At 51.5% G+C, this 23,946-nt stretch overlaps 4 protein-coding genes across 4 annotated transcripts in view; 2 read left to right on the forward strand and 2 right to left on the reverse strand.

Annotated features, from left to right (window-relative positions):
- Creb3 (cAMP responsive element binding protein 3) overlaps window positions 1-3,031 on the forward strand; it is a 4,649-nt gene extending 1,618 nt beyond the window's left edge. Inside the window, exons 5-9 of the mRNA XM_029533247.1 lie at window positions 1,326-1,432; window positions 1,541-1,609; window positions 2,189-2,273; window positions 2,363-2,447; window positions 2,535-3,031. Of these exons, the coding sequence (XP_029389107.1) occupies window positions 1,326-1,432; window positions 1,541-1,609; window positions 2,189-2,273; window positions 2,363-2,447; window positions 2,535-2,854 (666 nt within the window). The 3' untranslated portion in view covers window positions 2,855-3,031. The remainder of the gene's footprint in view (window positions 1-1,325; window positions 1,433-1,540; window positions 1,610-2,188; window positions 2,274-2,362; window positions 2,448-2,534) is intronic.
- Window positions 3,009-15,517, reverse strand: Gba2 (glucosylceramidase beta 2). The gene is made up of 17 exons (XM_021222444.2): window positions 14,644-15,517; window positions 10,242-10,333; window positions 9,956-10,071; window positions 7,336-7,554; window positions 6,808-7,047; window positions 6,475-6,577; window positions 6,159-6,312; window positions 5,946-6,071; window positions 5,589-5,761; window positions 5,278-5,382; window positions 4,983-5,090; window positions 4,752-4,903; window positions 4,536-4,642; window positions 4,276-4,418; window positions 4,077-4,192; window positions 3,802-3,993; window positions 3,009-3,549 (listed from the first exon to the last, which is right to left on the reverse strand). The coding sequence occupies exons 1-17, from the start codon at window positions 14,973-14,975 to the stop codon at window positions 3,271-3,273; spliced, it is 2,757 nt and encodes a 918-aa protein (XP_021078103.1). The 5' UTR covers window positions 14,976-15,517; the 3' UTR covers window positions 3,009-3,270.
- Rgp1 (RGP1 homolog, RAB6A GEF complex partner 1) lies at window positions 15,468-19,898 on the forward strand. Its single transcript, XM_021222153.2, has 9 exons — window positions 15,468-15,638; window positions 15,990-16,124; window positions 16,507-16,643; window positions 16,902-16,985; window positions 17,082-17,231; window positions 17,461-17,607; window positions 17,811-17,938; window positions 18,111-18,300; window positions 19,466-19,898. The coding sequence occupies exons 2-9, from the start codon at window positions 16,009-16,011 to the stop codon at window positions 19,687-19,689; spliced, it is 1,176 nt and encodes a 391-aa protein (XP_021077812.1). The 5' UTR covers window positions 15,468-15,638; window positions 15,990-16,008; the 3' UTR covers window positions 19,690-19,898.
- On the reverse strand, window positions 19,821-20,984 carry Msmp (microseminoprotein, prostate associated). The gene is made up of 3 exons (XM_021222154.2): window positions 20,732-20,984; window positions 20,405-20,513; window positions 19,821-20,098 (listed from the first exon to the last, which is right to left on the reverse strand). Exons 1-3 carry the CDS (start codon window positions 20,859-20,861, stop codon window positions 19,918-19,920), a joined length of 420 nt encoding a protein of 139 aa, XP_021077813.1. The 5' UTR covers window positions 20,862-20,984; the 3' UTR covers window positions 19,821-19,917.
- Window positions 20,985-23,946: the final 2,962 nt, after the last annotated feature.

Consider the following 23,946-nt stretch of genomic DNA (forward strand, 5'->3'; position numbering starts at 1 on the left):
GATAGGTAGATATGTACTTACTTCTGATAGGTAGATATGTACTTACTTCTGATAGGTAGATATGTACTTACTTCTGATAGGTAGATATGTACTTATTTGGAGCAGGTAGATCAGAGTTAAAGGACAGACTTAGCTTCACGTTGAGTTCAGGCAAGCCTGGGCTATGTGAGAAACCGTCTCCTATCCCTCTACCACTATCACAAGATGAATGGGCAATATATTGGTAGGAAAGGAAATGGAATTTGGAAATTATCAATAGTGGTTCTGACCCTAGGACAGTAACTGTCTTGGTCTTCCTTTACACTGGCCAGAGCATACCATAATTCCCCCTACCCACTGGGATTGGCATATTGTACCTCATGAATGTTCATCAATGCTTACCACTGAGCCATGCCCTCTGGCCCTTGTTGTTAAGGCAGGGTCTTGTAAACCCAGGCTGGGCTGGCCTCAAACTATGTCATAGGGAAAGAATACCTTTGAGTTCCTGATTCTCCTGCTTCTAACTCCCTCGGACTAGATTACAAGTGTATGATGTCACTCTTGGCTAGTGTCCAGGTTTGATAGGCATTATCAGAGAGTGTAAGAGGTAACTTTATTCAGTTTTAATTTCTGAAAAAAAAAGTTTAAAGTACCTTAAGATAAGGATATATTCTATATCACTTGAGAGAGTCTAGGAAAATCAAATGGATGGAAATTATAAGAAGATTGATATTGGTTTAGGATAAGGGTGGATGTTGTTGATAGTTTTGGGACATGGTCTTATATAGCTCAGTCTGTCCTCCAAAACTACCCTAGCCAAGGATGGTCTGGAAACCCTGACTTCCTCCTTCTGCCTCCCGAGTGCTGGTACTACAGGCATGTACAACTACACCTCGCTTAAGTGGAATTGTTTAAATTAATTAGAGACTGGAAAGACGGTTCCGTGGTTTAGAGAACTTTCTGCTCTTCTGCGGGGCATGAGTTCGAGTCCCAGCTCCCACATGGCAGCTTACAATTGTCTGTAACTCCCATCACAGGAGATCTGACACCCTCTTCTAGCCTACGTGGGCACCAGGCACACACATTATACATATACATTATACAGACATGCAGGCAAAACACCCAAACACATAAAAAAATAATAAAAAGTCTGGATTTTTAGTGTTGAACCTCTGTTCCTTGATGTTCACACAGAAGGTGCATGCCTATCGACAGAGAAGCTGTGGAGAGTATTTGATTGGGAAGAAGGTTAGCTGCCTTCCAGCACACCTGTGTAATATATATAGGTATAATATTCAGGTATATAATAACATACTGTGGGTGACCTTTTCCCCATCTTCTCTTAGGTGGAGGAACAAGTTCTAAAACGAGTACGGAGGAAGATTCGTAACAAGAGAGCAGCTCAAGAAAGCCGCAAGAAGAAGAAGGTGTATGTAGTGGGGCTGGAGAGCAGGTAAGAAAGGACGCACATGGGGGGGGAGCTAGAAACCTGAAGGGTTTTGAAGGGAGGAGACACAATATTTTGAAATCTATGTGTCCTTGTATCCATGTTGTCCTCCAGGGTCTTGAAATACACAGCTCAGAATCAGGAGCTACAGAACAAGGTGCAGCGTCTGGAGGAACAGAATCTGTAAGTGGCCATGAGAAGTCATTTTTTTAAATGCTTTCTCACTCTTTCCACTGTTCCACATGACTTCTAAATGCTCAAAAATGCAAACATCTGGAAGTTAGCCACGTCTCAAGTGTGATGGAGAATAAACTTACAAGTAGCTAAGGAGCAATTAAGTACAAGATAAAGAAGTAAGAAAAGACTGCAGGCCATCGACGTGACTGCAGTTGCAGCCATGGGGTGGGACTGGAGGAGAGAAGACCGTATTTGTGCTTGGCTGGGACTCTAGCTCTGGGTGTCGGGTGGGAGCACACGGTGCTCGGTGGGGAGCACATGCTTAGCTGAGCAGGTACTGGAGAACTTTTCTTGAAGGTATTTAAGTCAGGGCAGAGTAGTTTGATTTTTTTTTTTTTTTTTTTTTTTTTGACTCACTAAGGAATCACAGGCATTTGTGCACAAAGACACTTGGGGGAAAAATGGCAAGGAAGTTGGGACTGGATGCACAGCGTCAGTGGAGAGGCTAGCTCAGACAGGAGGGCTTCATCATGCCTTGCGTGCTCAGCCAGAGCACGCACACTGCCATTCCCTCTCGTCTCTTAGGTCCCTTCTAGATCAACTGAGGAAGCTTCAGGCCATGGTGATCGAGATAGCCAACAAAACCAGCAGCGGCAGCACTTGTGTCCTGGTAAGGAGGGTGACGAGAGATCCTTTCCCTGGCAGAGATGGGGTACACACCCCAGACCCAGAGCCCTTCACCTCCTCCCTGTGTTCTAGGTCCTCGTGTTCTCCTTCTGTCTTCTCCTGGTACCTACTATGTACTCTTCTGATGCAAGGGGAAGTGTGCCCGCGGAGTATGTTGGTAAGAAGCTTAAGGACACCTTCGGGCATGGGCTGTAGTAGAGGGCTTCTTGTGTGTGGTCTCCTGACCAGTCTTTTGTCTTTTCAGTGTTGCACCGCAAGCTTCGTGCCCTCCCCAGCGAGGACCATCATCAGCCGAAGCCGTCTGCCATAGAGCACATGGACAGCACACACCAGTCGCTGGATAGCTCAGAACATACGTTCTTGGTCTCCAGCAACTTTTCCTGTGTACTGTATCACGTGCCTCAGGCGGAGCAGCCCTTGCACCGGCCACGCCGTGATCTTTCTTCAGAGATGCTCTTCTCAGACTCCAGCCTTCTCCTGCAGGCAAATCTTTCAGAAAGCGGGGGATGGCAACCTAACCACAGCCCTTCTTTGGTCATCTTGCAGGGCAGGTATTCAGGTTAGGTGTGAGGATATGGGGAGTCCTCTGCCTGAGGATATGGGGTGTCCTCTGCCTGAGGACTCCTGTCTGTATTCAAATAAAAAGGAGCAGGGGAGAGCTGGCCTTTGCTCATGTGCTCTGTTAGGATGCCCAGGAACTCAAACGCACCACACTAACTAGCTTTCTGAGTATTTTATTTATACCCATGTGTATCTGTTGTCCCATGAATAGATTTGGAGACATTTACTGGCCTTGAATACTTCATCCGTGGAAGGAACAGGTAGGGTAAGAAATAAATAAGTGGTTCCTCAGCCCCTTTTTACTGGCACAGCTGGGGAGGAAGAGGGGCATGATTGTCCTATTGGCTCAGGGCTGCAGGACTTGTGGGAGGAGGGAGGGAGGCCCAGTGTGGAGGCTGGGCCTCCACAGTTCAGAGGAATCACTCTGGACTGAGGTTTGCCAGCGATCTCTTTGGTCCACATTCAGGCTGTGTACTTAGTCCCGTGATTTGGGTGACTGCTGGCCTGCGGCTCTTTTTATGCTGCTGCTGTTGCAGGGCCAGCTGCATGGCCCAGATGCTCAGTGGCCGCATGTAGGCCAGGGAGCGGAACACTCGTTGCTGGCAGTATGCCTCTGGGGTCTGGAAAGCCAGGCCCAGGCGTTCCCATACAGTGCGGTAACAGCCTTCAGCTGTCCGGAAACCTTCCCAAGTCAGGCCCTGTGGGGAGAGGTAGAGTCACACATAATAACTGACTCTTGGCACAATTACCTAAGCTGAGCAGATAAGACAGGAGGCCGTTTGCCCTAAAGGCAAGAACTTAAAGGCAAGAGGTGGAACACATATCAGGGAAAAGGGCACTCTGTGGACGGATAAGATGGCAGTAGGGTGTTCCTGGAATAAATTTAGTGGCTGAGGAAGTTTTCTGGGCCACAGTACAAATGGTGAAGGGCTGGGAAGAGAATTTATTACCTCTTGGATCATGGTGGCTGCCAGCCCATAGACCACACCCACCCAGACTTCATCAGACTGCACACTGGATCTATCAGGGACACCATGAGGCTGCATCCCATTCACAGCCCCCATGGCTCCTCCTGCAAAGGCTTGGACATTGAGTTCAAAGATGGTTTGGAGAGCACGGACCACATGCAGGGTAGGAAATACCTGGAGGGAGAGCAAAGGCCGAGTCTCAGACTTGCCTCCCACCTCCAGGGAAACCCAGACTTCTGGCTTTTCCAGCCTCTCACTTCAGTGTCTCCTTCTCCCAGGCCGCAGGCCCTCAGGAACCACTGCCCAGCACACTGGTCAGACATGACGCTGCGGGACTGAGGCTGGGAGCTGCTGTCGTAGTTGTAATAGCGTCCTGGAATAGAGAAAGAGCAAAGTCAAGTCGCTTGTTGGGGCGCATAGTTGGGTTTTAAGTTGCCCCAGGTTGCTTTTACTCACCATTCCAGAGCAGTCTCTCATAAGCTTCTCGGCCTCGGCAGAGAATGGAAGCAAACCTCTCCTGGACATCCTGGGCCCCACACAGAACGGCCATCTGAACCATTACAGCCACTGCTGCCAGCCACAGCCCTCCGCAGTAAGCACTGGTCAGGGACAGTGGCTGGAGTGAGACCAGCCGCTCCAGCCCCTCCCACGCACAGCACTACCATCCTCATTTGCCCGGGTCCCCACCTCAGACCTGGAAATCCCTACCCCCAAACCTGGGGCCTGTGGTGACCCATCCATCATAGGTCTGGTCTGCGTAGCCTCCATTCTCAATGAGTCCATCTTGGTCCTTATCAAACTTCATTTCGGACTCCATCACAGCCTACAGAGGGATCAAGACACTGAAGACCTAGGTTCTAAGAAAGAAAGTCTGGTTCTCCCAAGACTCCAGCCACATTCCTGGTATACTGGACACAGTTCTCATTCCTTACCAGACATACAGGCCACATGTCCTTCAGGAAGCCTTGATCACCCGTCAGGTAGTAGTCCCGATAAACTTGCAACACAAACTTCAGGTTCAGGTCCTTCCAATCAGCAGTATCATGAATCAAATATGCGTTGACCCGGAGCCATGGCTCATCATCTGTTGGAGGGGAGGGGACCTGGTTAAGTGTGTTGGTGGACAGGATAGCGGGTATAGAGACTGACAGACAGAATCCTACCTGGATCCCCAATGTCATGAGGGATGACATTCCTCCTTTTCACAGGTGCCACCACTCCACTCATCAGGTACCGTCGCCGGGTCAGGTCCTCCTTGAAAGTTGCCAGAGCTGGGGGAGTGGAGACACAAGTACGTGAGGGAAAGCAGGGAATGGGCAGGCTTGGGGTGGGGCCCAGTGCTGTGCGTGTGAGCCCAGAGAACTAAGGAGCTGGATGTGGGCATGCTCAGGAGGAAGGGGAAGACATGTTATCTGAGAGACAATAAAGGTTCAAGGGTAGAGAAAACGGAGACGTTACCCATATCATACTGGAGACTGAGCTCGAGTTTAGGCCACAGCATGACGAGGGCAAAGGAAGCATAAAAGTGGACGTCGTACGTGTTGTACATGCGGTACTCCTGGCCTGGAGGAAGAAGAGAGACACTGTTGCCAGAATGCCAGCTTCTGCTCCGCAGCTCTTCAAAAGCTGGAAGTAGGGCACAGTCATCTTTCTGTTTTCCCAATTCACCCCTTATCCTGTCAGTATCTCAGGATAGGCAGCATCTGTCATCTTGCATTATGTAGGACACACCTAGCCCTGACCCATGCCAATCCACTGGCACTCCATACCTTCAAGGTAGCCAAATCGCCCATAGTCCTGCAGAGTCGAGCGAAGCTGATGCATGGTCCCTCCCAGCCCCTCTGGTAGGGAGTCTGCAGGAACTTCCAGCCACACCGTGCCTCCATCGGCCAGGAAATACAGTTCATTGAACAGTGCAGATTTGTACCAGGCAGGCAAGGTTCTGGGAAGCCAAGAGGAGGGCATAGATCTTTATGAGCCTCCCAGGATAGAAGGGATTCTAGAGTGGAGAAGAGTAGGGCACTATGTGAATCTCAGCACGGCCCCACTGACTGCTAGGGAAGTAGATCAAGTCCTATTTGGAGTAAGTGCCTGCGAAAAAAACGACAAGAGGGCACTACTGGCACCTGTCATCCAGTATTGGGTTCTGCCATGCTGAGATTCTGTTCTCCCAGTCTGCATATTGGCACAGTGCATAGTGGCTCAGGGCAGGTGCCACATCACCATCTGAACCAAAGAACCGTGTATACCGCCTGGGATGGAAAGAAAGGCATAAGAGCAGGTGCTCTAGGCTAGGCAACCCCCACCCCGCCCCCAGGCCTTTGGATCCCTGCATTTACCTGTAGTGGACTTGTCCTTTAGCTCCAAACATGATCCTAGGCATATCCCAAGCCAGTGAGAACTCCAAGCAGCACCGGCTTCGAGGTAGCAGCTTGCTGGAGATGCACACAGCCCCAGCGATACCCTCTCCTTTCTGTGTCGGGGTGCTTTGGCCTAAGGAGCACAGAGGAATCAGCGCAGGCACCCCCTTGAGCCCCAAAGCCAGGGACTTCTAATTTGAAGACAAGGCCCATTCATTATCAGGTCTTCCACCCCTGGTCCTAAGACAGGACAGAGCCTTTCTTCCCAATGCCTCCAAGTCAAACCCCCCATCACCAGCAGGGGAGTCCAGCTGTCCATCCTGAAGTAGGTCCTGCCACACCTGCTGCCCAGTGCCGTCGGGGTCAAATGCTGTGGTGTAGGTTACCGTGGTATCTGCCTGTTAAGAAGCCAGAGACTCTGTAAAGGCAAGCCCAAGCACACTGGATTCTGACTAGCTCTTCTGCTCCTTATACGCTGTCACCTCCAAGTTCTAGAGGCTGAGGGCTGTGATGAGGATGGGACTCAGGAGTTGATGAAGTGGAAAACCGTGAGAGGTAAAGTAGGTTCGGGTCAGGCCGTGAGGGCAGGGGATCCCGGGGAGAGGTACAGAGCAGACTTTTCCCTCACCGTGCATCGTGCAGCCACAGCCATGGTGTAGGGGTTCGGAGGGGTTGGATGATGCAGGAGTAGCCCCTGTACAGTCGTCCCATCCTGCTCCAGGCGGAAGGGCTCATTCCACAAACCTCCAGCCGCATCATCTTCACCTCCTAGTCCATTCCGCATGGAGAATGTGATGGACACATCCAGGGTCTCGTCTCCTCCGTTTTCTACATCCCACACAAAGACGCCTACAGGGAGACTGCTGTCCTGGGGTGGGAGATCGCACTCTGTCTCAGCGTGTCCTCAGGAGTGGCCAGAGAGCACCTCCTCAAATTGTTCCCGCTACATTCCCTTCTGTCTTCTGTGCATCTCTATGTTCCCAGGAAACCGGCCTCCCAGGAGGTCTAGACGGCTAGGACGACTTGATTGGGGAAGCAGTGTGATGGTCATAGCTCCGGGTTACACAATTTCTCTCCCTTTCATGGGTTACACAATTTCTAGCAGCAGGGGGTCTGGGGAAGGGCATGGAATGGAGCAAACAGGGGGAATCCTCACCTGGTAGTCATGAGGCAAGATAGGTGTGATCTGGCGACAGGTGAGGGTGACATTCTGGCCAGGAAGCTGATAGACCGTCCAGGCGCGGGGATAGAGGGCGTGGTAGAAAGCAAAGTAGCCACACAGGCCCCAGTTCCAGCTGCGCAGGACACTCGGAAGCTCCAAGGACAGAACTTGCTGGTACACAGTCCGCCCATCTCGACGCAAGCATACTATAAACTTGATCAAGAGAGCAGACAGGCTGGGACAAGTAACCCACAGGCAGCACACACTTGGTCCCCACCCACAAAGTACTCCTTTGCAGCCCTATCCCTGTCACCACCACCAGCCTTAGGTTGTCTCCAGGCCTTCCTCCCAGCTCAGTGAGCCAGCACCTGACCTACTTCCTCCTCGTCCAGTCAGCTCCTAGACCTCCTCCCTTCATGCTCGGTCTCTGTACCTTTATCAGGCTTATTCAATCTCTGCCTTTTAGCTTGATAGCAGAAAATGATCTAACCAATCAGTATGTGCCAACCCCTGCCTAGCATGTTTTAGTGACTCCTATAGCATTCAGGCTGAATGCTAAACTCTAACCCGGTCACACAAATACAAGACACTCTCTAGTCTGTGAGCATCCTTCACTTTCTCTTCATGTGTCCACCCATCTCCATCCACTCAGATCCCTTCATCCTTCAGGGCCTAAGTCAGATACCTCCTCTCCCTCCTCCTCTCCAGCAGGGACCGTTCTGTTACACCCTATTCCTCTTAAGTATTTGGTAAATTATGTCACAGTGTTTTCATTTGCTATCCTGTGTCTCCAGTTTTCCCACGGCTCACTCTGAGGGCAGGGGTCATTTCTAGCTTACTGACATGGACCTCACAGAGTGGGCATGTGTGCAAAGTCTCTATAGTATGGCCTGCTGCTTCAGTCTACTGTGGGCCCACCTCATGGTGGCAGTCTCAATTGTCCCCAAGTCTTATTTCTCCAGTATAACCTCAGGCTCTGGGGAGGAGGAATGCTGAGGGCTTAATCTCTTCCATTACTCCAAACTATGCTTGGTGGTGTTATTGATATAAAGTTTCCTTTCCCTTTCTTCTATCTCTTTTGAGATAGGATCTTGCTTTGTAGCTCAGGCTGGCCTTGAACTGGTAATCCTTCTGCCTCAGTCCTGGGGATTACAAATGTGGATGTAGCCGTAAAGTAATTTTCCATGTTGCTGGTAAAGTACCAATGGTTAGGACCACCAACAGTTGTCACAGAGAGCACTGGCTACCATGCTGCCTTGAGCAGGTTACTAATGCCCTCTGGATCCTGTCTCCTCATCTGTAAAATGATGATGATGGTACTTTGTAGGATTTTTAAAAATATAAATATCCCCAAAGCCTACCACAGTGTATTAACACAGTACACAGGCACTGGTTACTGCAGACCCTCGTTTCCAAACTTGGCTTGCAATGCAGAAGAGATGAGACATGGGCCTAGGGTGGAGACTGGGTATTGAGCACAGGCAGGAAACTTGAATTGAGAAGGACACTGTCATCAATGGGTTTGAGATCTGCCAGTCATCTCTCCTTTGGCGGTAAGCTGAAAGCTGGGGCTATCCCTCAGGAAAGGGGGACTTGGTAACTCAGGAAGGGAGGTCATTTGAGAGCTTTGGTGAAGGGCAGGGCATACACTGACAATTAAGGCCCAGATATGCGATAGAAACAGAACTGAAAAACCTGAAGCTTTAGAAAAGCGAGGAAGGCTAGAGAGAAGGGTTAAAGGGAGTCCTGGGAAGACCATCAGAGGTCTGCAGCAGGGGAGCGGACCTAGGCTAACGTGTTACTAATCTAGGTGAAGAGACTAGCACTGTGTGCCTTGCCCCACCATGACTTTTTAGGTTTTACCCTTTCTCTTCCAGTCTTTTCAAATATTCTTTAAAAAAAAAAAAAAAAAAAAAATCGAGGGCCAGCCAAGATGGCTCAAGCCAGTGAAGGCACGTGTCACCGAGCCTCACAACCTGAGTTTAGTCTCCCAAGCCCACATGGTAGAAGGTGAGAACCCACTCCTTCCTCCAGGCTGTCTTCTGATCTTCACACCGATGCCACAGCATGCAGAAGCCACAGTGACAGTAAAGTTATGCACGAAGCTTCGAAGACAGTTCGTGGGCCTGGTTCTCCTCCTCCCACCCTGCGGGCCCAGGGACTGAATGCAGGTCGTCAGACCTGTACGACTTTACCTGTTGAGCCGCCTTCCTGCCCACCACCTTTGTGTGGTCTTAAGTAGCCCAGGCTAGCCTTGAACTCCTGCTCCTTTTGCATCCGCCTCCCAAATATTAGGATTACAAAGATGTACCACTCCACGCAGTACCAAATGTTCTTTTAGCCAGGTTAAATGGCCCAGACATTTCTAGTCTTGGTGCTGGCTGAGCTAGCGCTCAGAAGACTAGTTAGTACATGAGATTTATCAGGCTGTTTGCTTATTCTTCCAAGGGACATGGGCTCTGTGTTCATCTTAACCTACTGTCCATCCTAGTACTGGGTGGAGCACACAGCATCCTGAAAGCATTTACTGAACTGGACCATGTGGATGTCTAACTGTCACATCCTATGCTAGCCCAGAGTCACCCCTCTGCCTGCCCACCCCCCCCCTCCTTACTTGGTCTGCAATGACTGTCTGGTGCTGGTACATTCCAGGGTTGAGCTGCCAACGACAGAACTGGCCTCTCCAGCCCCGGGTGATAGTGCCTCCTCCAATGCCACCCAGGGGACAACCTAGAAACAAAGTCAGGATGGCTGGTGGAGAACTGGAAGAAGAAAGCAAGCCCACCTCTTTAAAAACTTAGGGAATGGAGCCATGCATAAACTAGGAGCCTTTTTGTCTGACTCCGTAGAAGCACAGAAGTCGGACCCTCTTTGAAAAGGGCAGCTGAGCTGAGACTCACCATAGATCTGTCTCAGGGGTACAGAATTGAACATGTCGATGAAAGGGGTCTTCTTTTCCACGTGGGTCTTCCGGTACCACCACTTCAAGTACCTGAGGAGCAAGTGTCTGTGTGAGTGAAAGGTGAGTGGGTTGTCTCCTGTAAGCTACACTCACCGTCCTTTACTTTGTCACCTCCGTGTGATCTCCGACTCAATGTCCCAAGGATGCCGGGCTCCATGAGCATTCCTAAAATCTTAGCATTCTGAAAGCTGAGGCAGAGGGATTACAAGTTTGAGGCCAGCATGGGCTACATGGTGAGACCGTCTAAGACAACAACCTAGGGCCCATCACTAGTACCTGCCAAGCCGTCCTCCTCTGACCGCTCCGGTTCACGGTCCCTCATCTTCCCGGCTGCCCAGACACCAGTGTAGGCTGCCCTCGTTTCTCTTTTCTGAGAGAGAAGCGATTCTTCTAATTCTACTACCACTGCTTTAGCTCGAACCTCAGGAGCTTTTGTCAGTGTTAAGGCCAGTTGCCTTCCCTGGCTACACCCTCCTCCACACATCCCCTCATTTTCACACAAGCAGAGGCTGCCAAAAAGACTCCCTCTTTTAAAAACGATTTCATTTATGAAAGGTGAAAAATTGGAAAATATATCAGGTAGAAGGGAAACCGTTTCAGCTGAAGATAATAACTGATGTGTGTATATTCTGGACCATTTCCTCTTTTTTTTTTTTTAAAGATTTATTTATTTTATGTATGTGAGTACACTGTAGCTGTACATATGTGCCTTCATGTGGTTGTTGGGAATTGAATTGACCTCTGTTTGCTCTGGTTGGCCCCACTCGCTCTGGCCCAGAGATTGATTTATTATGGCTTCAGACACACCAGAAGGGAGTGTCAGATCTCATCATGGGTGGTTGTGAGCCACCATGTGGCTGCTGGGATTTGAACTCAGGACCTTCAGAAGAGCAGTCAATGCTCTTACCCGCTGAGCCATCTCGCCAGCCCTGGACCATTTCCTCTTAAGCTCCATCCCCACTTCAGCATTTAATTTTCAGTTTTCAGATTTTGTTCTTCCAAAATACCCAGTAAATTAACTGGTCATGATAGCTCATATCTGTCAAACCAACACTTGAGGTTGAGGCTAGCCTGGGCTAAGTAATGAGTTCCAAGACAACAGGGGCATCAAAGTGAGAACCTTTCTCAACAAAACAAAGTCAGAATACCCACTACAGAAAGCTTTCTAAAAAGTCACAGTGTTTTCCTGGTTTTGCCTTGCTCTGTAGCCAATAGGAAGATGATCAGGGCTGTCACATGGGAGTAGATGTCTGTATTTTCACGGCTAGGACGTCTGTCTCCGCCTACTAATCTTATTCCTTACCCATTCTCATTCCGGATAGGTCACTAAGCAAGTTCCGCCCACCCGTCCTTCCCATTTCCACTCTCCTCCTTAACCAATCGTTTTATGCCCAACATTCAGTCACATCTAAACAAGTAATTAGTTATGTCAGCCAAGCTTTTGTTTCCTCATCTGCGGAAACAGGGATAACTTCTGCCCTAGCTACCTCGTATAATCATGGAAAGATCAAATAACCTAACAGATAAGAAAGCCATAAAGTGAAATATCTGTGCCAGGCATGACTATTGCCACACACTGTCTCAGCTCCTAATTAGACACTGCCTTGTTATGCTAGTGTGTTCCTCACATGAGCATGACCAATTTTTAAGTTCCTTGAGTTAAGGAACAATGACCAAGACTAGGTGAATGTTCCCCACAGCTCTAAGCATAGGGCAAGGCACAGGGCCGGCAGCCCATGATACTTGATTAATTTACATATGAATGGATGTACAACCGGCGGACACAGAAAGAGCAAAGGAAGACAGAGTGATCCGGAGTTGTGAAGGGAAATACACTAAACAGAATAGGACCAGCACGTCCTGGGGGCGGGGCAAAAGGCATGGGAGACGAAGGATGTGGGAGGAGGGGAGCAAGGCTGAAGGCCCGGGGACAGTTTACAGGAAATGGGACAGCAATGGGAAGCCAGCAAGGATCAGAGAAGAATTACAAGATTCAAAAATTGGCAGAACAAAGGACGCTCTGGTAGTAAACATTTATTAAGTGAGCTGACTCTGGCAAAAGGAAGAACAATCAAAATTGAACTCTTAAGTTGAAAGTCTAATAACTATCCTGCCAGCACCCCTATGAGGGCCCCTCAGTTCAATTCTGAGGGGTTCCCTCCTCTAGTTTGGCTGCTGGTCATTCCTGATATTCAGTTTTTTCAGTAGTATCAATACTATCCTCTTTTTTTTTAGTTTTTTTCAATAGTTTCAATAGTATCCTCTTTTTTTAAAATAAGATTTATTTATTTATTTCGATAGTATCAATAGTATCAATTCCAGCTCAAAAACGACCATTCTGAACCCTCACCTCTGCTCTCTCCTCAGTGTAGGACCTCATCCCATTCCCAAAGCTCTGTGTGGACGATTCCCTCCCTATCCAAGTATGGCAAGCCAAGGTCCAAGGGGCTGAGCAAGAGCTTGAGGCCTCTGTGACTCAGCTCCTACTTAGTAGGCTAAGAAGCCAGGATGAATGCATCCCTGTTCTTGACCTGATCCTGACATGCAATCCACTGTGCCTATCTCAGTACTGTGGATCCCATCTTGACCCAAAGGCTTTTTTTTTTTTTTTTTTAAGTTTTATTTATTTAATGTATGTGAGCACACTGTTGCTCTCTAAAGACCCACCAGAAGAGGACATCAGATCCCATTACAGAGGGTTGTGAGCCACCATGTGGTTGCTGAAATTTGAACTCAGGACCTCTGGAAGAGCAGTCAGTGCTCTTACCCGCTGAGCCATCTCTCCAGACCATGATTGTTAATTCCTACTGACAACTTGGCCAGATCTAGAATCACCCAAGAGACAAGCCTGTGGGCGTGCCTCTGAGGAGTGAATACTTCAGGTTGATTGAAATGGGAAGATGCGCCTTGCCTTGACTGTGGGTGACTACATTCCATGGGCTGGGGGTCCTGGACGGACAGAAAGGAGAAAGAGGGCCGAGTTCTAGGCTTCTTTGCTCTCTGCTCCTGGCTGCCATACCGTGTGACTGCCACCATCACTTCTCTGCCATGACAGACGGTCATACCCTCACACTGTGAGCCCAGACAAACTCTTCCTGAAGTTACTTTTGTCTGCTTTTGACAGCTTGTTTCCTAACTTGCTTGGAGAGAGGATTCTCTGACACAGGAGCCAAATGTCCAGGCAGCGCCAGGCCTTCTTCACTGCCTAGGGCTAGGCTTAGGTAAGTGGCCTCCTTACCACAGTTCCCACAGCACTGACGGGGCAGAGAAGGACTCCTTACCTTAGAAGCTTCAGGGGGCTGAGTTTGGCAACTCTTATGCTTCCCTTCCCAGTGCTGTGTTTATATGTCAAGTGACTCAGAATGATGCCCTCTGTCTGTCTGTCTGTCTGTCTGTTCCTGTTCCTAGGAATGCTGCTTCATCACTAGTCTTTGAACTCAGTAGGGAATCCAGAAGCTTCTACAGAACCTGCTCCACAGTGTTTGTAACCTCTGGGATATGAGAAAACGCTAAGGCTGGCGCTGGAAGGCCAGCAAAAGGCACCGCTGGCTAGAAGTCACCTGCCGAGGTCTGGGGAAGTGTCTCCTCCTGGTAAGGCCAGCTCTCTTCTGCCGAGCTCCATCCCTAGCTCCACCCCCCTACTTGTTACCTCGGGATGACTTCACTGCGATGTTCAAGGGTGCCCCGAGAACTCTTAGGCTCAAATGATCCTCCTGCCTCAGCCTCCCAAGTAGGTAGCACTCTAGGTCTCTGCCCAATTCCAACTTTGCTTTTTTTTTTTTTTTTTTTTGTATGGAAGCCATCTGTCACAGAACAGAGTGAACTCCCCACCCTCTCTCTAGGGTTGACAACAGCCAGGATCAACTCTTCCAAGAATCAGAGCTTGAGGATAGAAACAGAAGAATTCTGGGCCTGAAGAAGCTTGTGCTGAAATAAGGTACTGAATCAAGCACATCAGAGACTGGACTTCTCCTACCTTGTCACAAAGTATAGCTAATCTCAAAGGGACGCCTGGGAAAGAGGAAGTGCATGGGGGGAGGGCGGGGGCGGGGGCGGGGGAGAGGCGGTTAAATAGGAAACGGGAAAGACTGACTTTAGGACTAAATGCTCTTTCTCTTTACTGCCGAGGAGACAAGATGCTAGGAAAAGAAGGATGAAGGGAAAAAAGAGAAATGTTCTTCAGTTCCACCCTCAAAAACTGCAGGGCTAAAGAATGCAGGGGATATGGTATACCTGACTGGAACCAGGAGCCCACTTACTTGCCCACCTTTCCCACCTAGGCAGGGAGTCTGAATGGGATCAAAGGAACCAAGGCATTCTAGGCAGCGGAATCTACTCACCTCAAGCCCATACCGAAGTGCTTTACCAAATTACTGAGAGAGATGTTGTTAGCCTGAAAAGGTTTTCTCTTCTCTGCAAACTCGTGAGCCAAGCAGATCCGCCAGCCAAAAGGAGGCACCTGGTAGCCCCTAGCTTTACCCTCGTAGGAGGCCATCAGCTGCCCAGAGTCCTCTGAATTGCAGTGGCTTGGCTCATTCTGGGGTTCACTGTCCTCGGGGCTCCCGCAGTCTGTAACCCGCACAGCCTCAGTACCTCCAGTATCTTCACAATAAACGTGGGAATCTCTTTCGGCACAGCCGATCTGCTCGGAGGCTGGGACGCAGGTTACCATGTTCACTGGATCCTGGGTCCTCACGACCCCGGTGGCCTCGGTTCCCTCTGACACGTTTCTGACGTTTCGAAACGCCGGCGCCAGTTGCAGTTAGGTGCGGTCCGGGAGGGCCCGAGGCTGGGGAAAGCCGTGGGACGTCGCTATCTGGATAAAGTCAGAGAGCTCCTGCTGCTGCAGCAGCAGCGGCTACAGCAATAAAGTCGCCGCAGGCTCTCCTTGGGTCGCGTCTCTAGATCCTAGGCGGGAAGGGTTGGGCTTTGTTGTCATTGGGCCGCGGTGATTAGCACGCCCGGCCTTCGGCCGACCAGATCCACGGACGGGGGCGGAGCCGCAGTACCTGCCCGCAAAGCACCGCCCCTGGGACCAGCCCCGAAGCTCACGGCGACCCTCGGCCCCGCCCCGGGCTGCGGCTCCACGGTCTCCAGGGCTGGGTACCGGGCCCCTGCAGCCAGGATCCCCCGCGCCCGCGCTCAGATGCCACCGCTGGGAAGGTGACCCGAAGCCCTGGGACCACCCGATCCCTTTCCGGCCGGAAGCACCCCGCAGGTCGGACCGGAAGGGGCGCCTCAACCCTGAGATGTGACAAAGGAAGTCCCGCCTCTGCCGCGCGACAGACTCCGCCGATGCCACCGAGCTCCGAGCCGGTCTCGCAGGGGCGGGCAGGTGAGGACCTCCATGCGTAAGAGTCTGCGTTTGGAGACGCGCGGTGCTGTCCTGGGCCAGGACGTGGAGCCTCGAGGGAAGCGGGGACAGAGGCAGGCCTGGGAGGCGGCGCAAGGGGCCTAACCCTGGGCGCAGGGAGGTCTGGAGCTAAAGCGACGCCCTCCCGCAGGCAGGACGGAGTCAGTCCTCTGCCCCACCAGCTCCTCAAACCCCAGTGCTTCCCACCCTCCCTGAAACTTGAAGAGACCCACTTCTTGCCCCCTGGGACTCAGGTCTAGACATAAGCCTAGGTCTTAAACACTCCTTCCTCCATTCCTCTGTACTGACTTCTGGCACTCTGTTTCCTTCTAGATTTGGTTCTGGAGCTGCCATGATTGAAGTGGTAGCTGAGCTGAGCAGAGGTCCTGTGTTTCTGGCGGGGGAGGCTCTGGAATGTGTGGTGACTGTCACTAATCCCCTGCCCCCGACCGCCACTTCTGCATCCAGGTGGGGATGCTGGTTCTGGAGAGGTGGTGGCCCTTCCGGGAGGAAACCTGGTATCGCTCGTTCTAATTAGAGCTTTGGTTGTTGTGTAACTACACTAGCACCAGTCACCACCTTTTTGCTCAGTGTAACGAGGGCTTTTAAACAAATATGTGGCTGGCAGGACCCCCTCACCCTCCTTTTCTCTTCCTCCCAGTGTCGCTCCTTTTTGAGCTCAGTGCACTTGATGTTGTGTAGTGGTTTTATCTCAGGGTTTCTGGGTTCCCTGGTCACTAAGATAGCCATCTAACCTTGGTGATCTTGTCAGACAATTTTCTAGAGAAAGTAGCGGTGAAGTCAGGAAGGAGCTTCGAGCTTCTCATTCCTTCGTTTCCCTTTTCCACAGTGAGGCTCTGGCCTGGGCCAGTGCCCAGATCCACTGCCAGTTCCATGCCAGCGAGAGTCGTGTAGCACTGCCACCCCCTGACTCTAGTCAGCCGGATGTCCAGCCCGACAGCCAGACTGTCTTTCTGCCACACCGAGGTGAGAGAGAGAGAGAGAGAGAGAGAGAGAGATTGAAATGGAGGGAGGAGAAGTTATTGTCACTCCAGGGTAAAGTTAAGTTGTTCTTGTATGACACGGTCACCAGCATATCAGTGGTGGAGGGGTTTGGAGCTATAAGGCTTCCCTTATTACAACAGAGAGAGCTGGCAGCGCTTCCCCTGCCTCCACTTGCTGTGTGACCCTGGTCCGCAATGGACCATGGAGTCATTTCATTGAAGTCTTTTTGACTTTTCATAGGTGAGAGGGGCCAGTGTATCCTTTCTACTCCACCCAAAATTCTGTTTTGTGACCTGAGGCTAGACCCTGGAGAGTCCAAATCATGTGAGTGATTTATCTCCCAACCCCAGGTTGCTTTCCAAGTCTCCTGGGGGGAGGACTGGCTGCCTCTAGCTGCTCTGACTACTGTTTCCCAACCAGATTCCTACAGTGAAGTGCTGCCCACGGAGGGGCCGCCTTCCTTTCGGGGTCAGTCGGTCAAATACGTCTACAAATTGACCATTGGCTGCCAGCGCGTGAACTCACCCATCACCTTACTCCGAGTCCCTCTGAGAGTTCTCGTGCTGACTGGTAAGTTAGGTTCCTGGAGGGGTGAGGTGGGGGTAGAGGCTTACTCAGCATATGTGAGAGGACCTGCGGAGACTCCTGGTTTTAGGGACAGTGCTAGGGATGATGGAGAGGAAGTTAGGATGGAGAGCTCAGGCACGGCTCCCCTTCAGCCTTCTCAGGTCGGAATCTAAAACCAGTTGCCTGTTCACATCTCACTCCTCCCAGCATTGTCTCTGCTCATCCATGCCAGGTCTTCAAGATGTCCACTTCCCCCAGGATGAGGCTGTGGCGCCATCCAGTCCATTCTTAGAGGAGGATGACAGTGGGAAGAAGGACTCATGGCTGGCCGAGCTAGCTGGGGAGCGTCTCATGGCTGCCACATCCTGCCGCAGCCTCCGTGAGAATCCTTTCAGAATTGCCCTGCACCAACCCTCCCACCCCCCCATACTCCTGTCTGAGAGGTCTACCACATCTCTTCAGGGGTCCACTAATATTTTGCCCCCCCCCCTTACAAAGAAAAGCCTCCTTTTGGCCTCTGAGACACAGTCCTGCGTATTCCCCAGTATAAACTGTAACCTTTTGGCATCTCATTCTCCTCAGATCTGTATAATATCAGCGATGGCCGAGGGAAAGTTGGGACGTTCGGTATCTTCAAATCTGTGTACAGACTCGGCGAAGACGTGGTGGGGACCTTAAACCTAGGGGAAGGAACTGTAGCTTGTCTGCAGGTGAGGGAAGGGCACTTTTCCTTGTGCTCCACCCGAGGGGCGAGGGTGAGAGAGGGGACCTTCATCAAGAGGGGTGCTTTGTAGAAGTGGAAACTGGGGACCCGGGCTACCTCTAACCCACAGTCCATATCTCCAAATGTCCGCCAGTGTACATCTCTCTTGTTGCTCTCAGTTCTCAGTAAGCTTGCAGACTGAAGAGCGGGTACAGCCTGAATACCAGCGACGTCGCGGGACCGGGGTTGCCCCTTCAGTGTCCCATGTGACTCATGCCCGGCACCAGGAGTCCTGCCTACATACGACCAGAACCAGCTTCTCTCTCCCCATCCCTCTTTGCTCGACCCCCGGCTTCTGCACTGCCATTGGTGAGAACCCGAGCACTACTGGAGAAGGAAGTGGGGGAAGGGAATGCTGGGCTTGGGTAGAGTGGAGTGGGCCGTGACCCCTAAAGCACCCCCAGACATACCCACATCTAGCCCAGCCCTCAGCATTTTCTCCCCTCTCCACTCCACCTCTATCTCTTCTGTGTGCTGACCCCTAAATACTGTCCCTCCCCCCGGGCTGCACTGATCTCTGGCTCCCTTAGCACACTCACTTCAGGCTACTTAGTCTCAGCTATCCCAATCCCGGGTTACTAGGTAGTTAAACTGGTATCTTTAATAGCATCTCTGGTTAACACCGGGTTTCTTGAAAACAGTATTTGATCAAAGCTCTCTGGCCTGTGCCTTCTCTTCTCTATGGACACACTCTGTTTTTGTTCTTCTACAAAATATTTTCTTGCTTGTTTGTTTTTAAGACAGGGTCTCTCACTGTGTGTGTAGCTCTGGCTGGCCCGGCGTTCCTATGTGAACCAGGCTGGATTCAAACTCACAGAGATCCACCTGCTCCGCCTCCTTCTCCAGAGTGCTGATCAGAGAATTTTCAATGCACATAATTATTTTATTTCATGTGGATCAGGGCACCTGCATTGCCATGTGTGTTTAGGTCAGAGAACAGCTTCCTGGAGTTGGTTCTTTCTGCCATAGGGGTCCTGACTCAGGTCATCTGGCTTGGTGGCAAGTCCCTTTAACCTGCTGAGTCACCGGGATGGCTCTGAGGTTTTGGTTTTGTAGTTTACTAACCACATTCTGTCACTGGCTTTTACTACCTTGCAGCTGTTTGTCCTTTGTCTGTCTGGTTTTTGATAGTAGGGATATATTTGATATGTAGTCCCCCCAGCTGGCATCAAACTGACCTTGAACTAGTCCTGGGATAGGTGTGTGCCGCCAGACCTGGCCTTCTCTTGCTTGTAGTGCAGTGGTCCTCAACCTTCCTCATGTTGCGACCCTTTATTTAATACAGTTCCTCATGTTGTGCTGACCCCAACCACAAAATTATTTTTGTTTATACTTCATGACTGTAATTTTGCTACTGTCATGAATCATAACGTAAGTTTCTGAGTTTTCCCATGTCATTTGACTCCCAGGGGTCACGACCCACGGGTTGAGATGGACAGTTTTAGAGCATCTACCTCTTGTCTTTTTCTTTCAGTGTCCTTGAAGTGGCGATTACATTTTGAATTTGTAACATCCCGAGAACCAGGATTGGTACTTCTGCCACCATTGGAGCAGCCTGAGCCTGCGACCTGGACAGGGCCTGAACAGGTGCCTGTAGACACCTTCAGCTGGGACCTCCCCATCAAAGTGCTTCCTACAAGTCCCGCCCTGGTCTCGTATGCTGCCCCAGGCCCTAGCACCAGCAGTATAACTATCTGAAACTGGCTCACATGCCCACCATGGCAACTAATTTTTCCAAGAAACTGAGAGCTCAACCCCTGGACTCGATGGGGGCCCACTTTCCCAACCTGGGGCCCCGCAGCACAGGCAGTGAGGAACGGGCTTCCGGCTGTAGCACTGATTTATTTGTTTGGAGGAAGTTGGCAGCTGCCAGTGGTTTCCCTGGAAGTGGTAGCAGCAGTGAGCAGACAGCAGATGGGTGAGCCTTCAGCTGGAGTGGGGGGCAGGAGCCCCGGGAACAGGGGTGTTAGCCGAGCCCCATTCTAAGTCAGGCCCTCCCCCTTTGCAGGGCAGCCGAGGGTCAGCTTTTTGCACCAGGGAAAAATGACAGGTTCCTGCCTCCTGTAGCACTTCACACTCAGCAGGGAAGTCAATGGGATGCTGAGACCTGGAGAACCAAAGGTTGGGGAGTCAGGATAGTAAGCAGCCACCTTTAGGGCCTGCGCTTCCCACTAAGCCATCCTCCCATGCCCTGTTTTAGTGTCCCAGCGCCCCACCTAAGCTCTCTTACTCCCACACAAGGACTTTTTAGTGTTCCCAGCAGAAATACTTCCTGCAGATCTACCTCGACTCCCCTCTTGTTGGTCTTTCACATCTCAGTCTCCTGAGGTCCTTCTGTTTACTCGTGCCTCAGAAATCTAGGGACTCCCCGGCACACCAGAGGTATTCCCTCTGACCACTCCTGGCTACTCACGTGTCACAGCAGCCCACACCAACAGGATGCAGACAGGTACAATGGAAACAGTCCTTGCGGAGCCAAGATTCACCCAGAGTGAAGTATTTACCCTCGTAGTGGCAGGGAGCTAGGGAAGGACGAGAATTGCTGTGTTAGCAGATGAAAATCGGAAGCGTTGACAGCAGTCTCTCCTGGTCTGGGGTGAGAGAGGGTCCATGTGTACTACCCCTCCATATAGCCTTCCTGTTTCACAGGTTGAAGGACTGGCTATTCTTACACAGGGTTGGGCATCTCTAAGCCTTCATCACTGCCCTCATCTTTCCCTTAAGCATCAGTCCACCTTACCTTGAGCTTGGAAGTAACACTTGCTGTTTACTCCCGGGTGCTGTAGGAACAGAGACATCACCAAGCAGATGGTCTTCCAACCTCCGAGGATCCCCTTGGCCTGGCCAGCCCAGAGCATCCTTAGGGCCATTCCCGCTGCTCAGCGCTCTCAGACCCTTCCTGGCTTTGGCTCAGATTCCTCTGGGCTTTTTACCCGCTTGCTCTTCTTGCCTTGCTCCTTGACTCCTGAGTTTCTCTCTCCTTGGTCTCATACCATGGCAGTGCCCTCTGCTCTTGCAGGCTGAGGGTGTTTATAAAGTGAGGACCCTGGCCCCCTGCTGAGGAGAGCTGGACAGGCTGGAACTCTGTTTCCTGAGGTGAGGGCATGAAAACAAGAGGTCCAGCTTTTAACAAGCTGTGAGAGCGGATTCCTGCCCCCACACAGCCAGGAGGAGGGAGGTGGCCATGGAAGGGGTGCTGGACTGGGCATTTCCACAGCCAGGAGGGGGAGGGTTGAAGGCCCCAGGTGGTCCCCAGATCTCCTTGACCTGCAGAGAGGAAGCATTCCATCAACCCTCCCTCCACCACCAGCAGGGGTGTGTGTGCTGGGATCCCTGCCTGGACCGGAGGGAGGCATTTCCTGGGGATGGCTAATCCTGTGCCCCAGCCAAACCAAGGCGCTGCACAAGGGTGCAACTGCCAAAGTCTCCAGGAGAGCAGGCCGGCATCTGGAATGGAGAGTGTGTTTCCTTCAGATCCCAGGGCAGGGTGTCCCTGATAGATCTGAAAGATGGCAACCCTCAGCATTGTGAGGAGAGGGGTTCATCCAAAAGCACTCCAAATATAAACTTTGCATTTCACCCCAAGTGGACAGCAGATGCTAGATTGTCCCGTTCCTGGCAATGCTTCTGCCCCCCCCCCCCAAGGAGAAGCATCTCCAAATACCCCAATAGAAGTCACCCCACTTTCACAGCGATGTCCCCTCTTCCCTCGTGATGGCACAACGCCTTCTGCAGAGTGCTGGGATTCGCACGGTGACTGCTCTGCCCGACCTTTCGCGGGTCACTTCACCTGCCACTCTGCTCCTCCCCTGTGTGTTGAGAGTAGAAATGCCAGCTCATGGATTCGTGAGATAGACCGCACGTGGGGCTGTTCTTAGCGCCACCTTTGGCCCGTGGCCGTCAGAAAATCGCCAATGAACGAGGCTAAAGCACAAAGACAAAAATGTAGCCATGGCCAGCTGAAGGCTTCTGTGGCAGACTCTCCAGGCTCTGCCTTTCACATGTGTGCTCCAAGGGACCCCTGCTGCCTCCTTCAAGACCTTCGCTGTCCTGGTTGCATTTTGGTTTTCGTCCTTGACATCTGGGTTGACGGGTGATGTTGATCAAGCTGCTTTTCCCACCTTGGGAAGAGGGATCATGCCTTACCCTCCCCTCCGCTAACTTTAGGACTCCGCTTTGTCTTATTTGGATTCTGACTCCCCTCGTCCCCTCGTGTGGACTTCAGGACTCCTTTGTGACCGCTTTGTGACCCTGGTCAAACTGGACTTCTTTTGTTCTCCTGCCTTGTGGAGGCCCCGCTGTTCAGTGCTTCCTTTCCTGCTCCTTGAACATTTGTTGTGGTTTGCGTTCAGGCCTGCAGTCCCATTCACCTCTCACTTTACTCTCCTTTGCCCACCACGGCAGATACAGCTCACGCACACACACATACACACCGCCTGTCACCTCTTCCTTCAGCAGCTACTGTCCGTACACCTCCAACTCCTTAGCTGCCTTGGCCGGGGATGTAGTTCAGTGATAGTGTTGACTTACCATTTCAGTGTCCCAGGACCCACCCCAAACACCCCCCAAAACTGAGGGGATTTCCTTTCAGTTGGCTGTCTAGGTAACAGCAAAGGAGAACTGAGCAGGGACCCCCAGGTTGGCCCCTGGGGGCGTGGAGGGAGAGCATGCTCTTGACTCCTTGCTATCCTGGCTAGGGAAGGGTAGTAGTCAGCTCTTACCACTGCCTTTGAGGGACCAACCTGAAGGCTGAGCATAGACCGTGTTCTGCAATAGCTAGAGACAGTGCAAGTGAAGCTAGAGATCCCAGAGGCAGAAGAGGTGCTGGAAATGGGACCAGGTGGACATGACTGTATGAGCCACACCAAACTGCAAAGTGAGGACCAGTCTCCTGAAGCGCATGTGAAGGCCTGTAGCTGTGGGGACGTCTGGAAGGAGACAGAGGTTGAGCAGAATTCCTTTCTGAGGTTACAGGGCAGTGGGGACCTCTGGCTGGTGGCCTGGGCAGTGGTGTGTGTAGGGGCATCAGTGGTTTGAGCCCAGCCCACAGACTCTCAGGGGGGTAGGGTAGCCTTTGGGGCAAGGGGCAGGACAGGACCAGGGGCAGGGTTGGCAGAGGCCACCTATGCAGGGACAAGGAAAACATCCGCCAGAGCTGGGCCAGGCTGCGTGCCAGCAGCGCAGGCAGGTGCGCAGTGGGAGGAAGTGAGCTCATTCCGGGACTGAGTCACCCCAACCCTTGCTTTGCCCAAATGGGACAGAGCATTTAGAGATGGTGGCTTGGGGAGATGGGGGACTGGAGCCTGAGGAGGGGAAGGACCTGAACAAACCAAAAGGAGTCCTGGAAGGGGCTGCTTTCTGCCCAGCAAGGCCCCTAAATCCATAGCTTGTGTCTGAACAGACACAGCAAGGCAGGTTAGAGCTGGGAAACTGGAGGGGAAGGGCAGAGGAAAGGCCCTACTGAGTCTTCCTAGAGCAGAGCATCCCGGAGGCAAAGGCAGGAGGTGAGGCACAAGCTGCCGAGGCACCACCCTTTCAAGTCAGAAGGTGTGCTGGGCCAGCTAGGTCTGTCCCGGGCCTGTGTAAAGGAAGGGTCTCCAGGGAGCATCAAGGGTTAGAGTACTGGGTTGTGGCAGTAGTTCCTGGCTCTAAAGAGGGTTTCTGTGCTGGAGACCACAAGGATAGTGGATGGTGTAAGAAGGTTCCCTGTGTCTCCCATGGAACCCAGCCTGCCGTCCAGTACCCCACTCCCAGGCCCCCGAAGGAAGGCTGACGGGGCTGTTTCCATATAACCATCCCAACACTGAGAAACAGGAGGGTTTACCCCTAGTGTGATGACCAGCTTGGGCTACAGAGTGAGACCCTATTTTACAAACAATTTGCTCTTACTGAATCTTAAAATCTTGAATAAAGGCTGAAAAATCAATGTTAAGTGTCTTAATTTAAAACCCAAAC

Source organism: Mus pahari, chromosome 22 (genome assembly GCF_900095145.1).
Source record: "Mus pahari chromosome 22, PAHARI_EIJ_v1.1, whole genome shotgun sequence".
NCBI classification, from domain to species: domain Eukaryota; kingdom Metazoa; phylum Chordata; class Mammalia; order Rodentia; family Muridae; genus Mus; species Mus pahari.

Bases quoted from the DNA above. Each gene is read 5' to 3' on its own strand.
- Gba2 (XM_021222444.2), bottom strand. From the start codon at position 14,975: ATGGTAACCTGCGTCCCAGCCTCCGAGCAGATCGGCTGTGCCGAAAGA. The intron at 7,555-9,955 runs GTAAGGAGGGGG...CTCTTGATCAAG, and splicing joins AGACAGTCATTGCAGACCAA to TTTATAGTATGCTTGCGTCG. The intron at 5,383-5,588 runs GTATGGAGTGCC...TTCTTCCTCCAG, and splicing joins GCGATTTGGCTACCTTGAAG to GCCAGGAGTACCGCATGTAC.
- Rgp1 (XM_021222153.2), top strand. From the start codon at position 16,009: ATGATTGAAGTGGTAGCTGAGCTGAGCAGAGGTCCTGTGTTTCTGGCG. The intron at 16,125-16,506 runs GTGGGGATGCTG...CCTTTTCCACAG, and splicing joins ACCGCCACTTCTGCATCCAG to TGAGGCTCTGGCCTGGGCCA. The intron at 16,644-16,901 runs GTGAGAGAGAGA...GACTTTTCATAG, and splicing joins TGTCTTTCTGCCACACCGAG to GTGAGAGGGGCCAGTGTATC.
- Msmp (XM_021222154.2), bottom strand. From the start codon at position 20,861: ATGGCCCTAAGGATGCTCTGGGCTGGCCAGGCCAAGGGGATCCTCGGA. The intron at 20,514-20,731 runs GTAAGGTGGACT...GTCCTTCCCTAG, and splicing joins GTGTTACTTCCAAGCTCAAG to CTCCCTGCCACTACGAGGGT. The intron at 20,099-20,404 runs GTGAGTAGCCAG...TTGGTTCTCCAG, and splicing joins GGTGTGGGCTGCTGTGACAC to GTCTCAGCATCCCATTGACT.